This window comes from Perkinsus marinus (genome assembly GCF_000006405.1).
Source record: "Perkinsus marinus ATCC 50983 genomic scaffold scf_1104296928564, whole genome shotgun sequence".
Lineage (NCBI taxonomy): Eukaryota > Perkinsozoa > Perkinsida > Perkinsidae > Perkinsus > Perkinsus marinus.
Window position 1 is genome coordinate 1 of NW_003216775.1, and position 1280 is coordinate 1280.

At 45.9% G+C, this 1280-nt stretch overlaps 1 protein-coding gene across 1 annotated transcript; it reads left to right on the top strand.

Moving 5' to 3' along the window:
- Nucleotides 1–133: 133 nt before the first annotated feature.
- Pmar_PMAR026752 (thioredoxin, putative) lies at nt 134–901 on the top strand. Its single transcript, XM_002788269.1, has 4 exons — nt 134–253; nt 300–419; nt 508–639; nt 704–901. Exons 1-4 carry the CDS (start codon nt 170–172, stop codon nt 767–769), a joined length of 402 nt encoding a protein of 133 aa, XP_002788315.1. The 5' UTR covers nt 134–169; the 3' UTR covers nt 770–901.
- The last annotated feature ends 379 nt before the right edge of the window (nt 902–1280 follow it).

The following is a 1280-nucleotide window of genomic DNA, read 5'->3' on the forward strand; positions in this document are numbered from 1 at the left end:
GATCAGCTTTAAACCGATTCATGCAATGATCCGTCCCATTCCTGTGTGCCGTTCTGTATGTTTCCCCTGGACATATCACAATTTATATCCAAGCGCTTTGTGCGACAACTTAGCGCACGCCCAGCCATGTATTTTGACAGTAGTTTCTAGCTACACTATTGATATCAGAATGCTCGCATCGCTCCAGAAAGCTGCTACTACTACTGCCGCCACTGCCGCTCGAATGGCTGCCCCGGCTGCTCGCCGATTCGCGGTAAGTGCGGTGAGTTGTGGCGGCCGGGTATTTATGTCCGGTTTAGGTCACAGTTGCCGGCTCTGAGGCTGCTGCCAAGCAGCAACTATCCACTGCTTATCCTCCTCTCAAGGTTGCATGGTTCACCGCTTCTTGGTGCGGTCCTTGCAAGCAAGTGACTCCTTATGTAAGTCATAGTGGAACTCTATTGTTTCGGATCTGCCTGTGTGTTGGATTCTTGGTTGTTTCCTGTGTCCGAATTGTTGCTTTCTCAGATTGAGAACCTTGCGAAGAACAACGAGAAGGTGTCTTTCATCAAGATCGACATTGATGACTTTGATGATATGGCTCAGGAGAACAAGGTCATGTCCGTGCCTACGTTCGCCTTCTATAAGGATGGCAAGGAGGTAGGACTATCGGATAGTTCAGTTTTTTCCACTCTGTTGATATGTGCTCACCGCGGTATCTCAGGTTCAGCGTGTGACCGGAGCTGATCCCGTGAAGATCGAGGAGATTGTCAAGCAACTATGTCAGTAAATGGCTCAGAGTAACCCCTACGGTGGGTGATAAAAATTTGCTCTGCCGCGTTGGATTTCTTGGTAACAATCCCTTGATGTTATGTGCCATCGTTTTCGAATCAATGAATACCATTTATTGTCTGATTCTGAACATACTGAGTGTTTAGTGGTTCTAGTGGGGTTGACTGGACTGTTGATTTGTGGACATTCGTCTTGAATCCGAATAGAGAAGCTTATTAGCTATCGAAGTGCTAACAAAAGTGAAGGAAAGCCAATCTTTCGAGGAGCGGTTAGAGAACAACGAAATTTAAACGTTAAACTTTACAGTACCTGAGATTTGACTGAGCTTAGTGGAGCTCCACAACTTGCTCTCCAGGATTCAAGTCGGGAGTATGGCTGGATGGTCACCCATTGGTTTTTCATTTCTTGATGACTCATCTAATATTTGGCGGCTTGGTTAAACTAGCATCGATATAAAATCGTATGAAAGTAGTTCGGTGGACTGAATAGACACTGCTCATTTCCAGAAT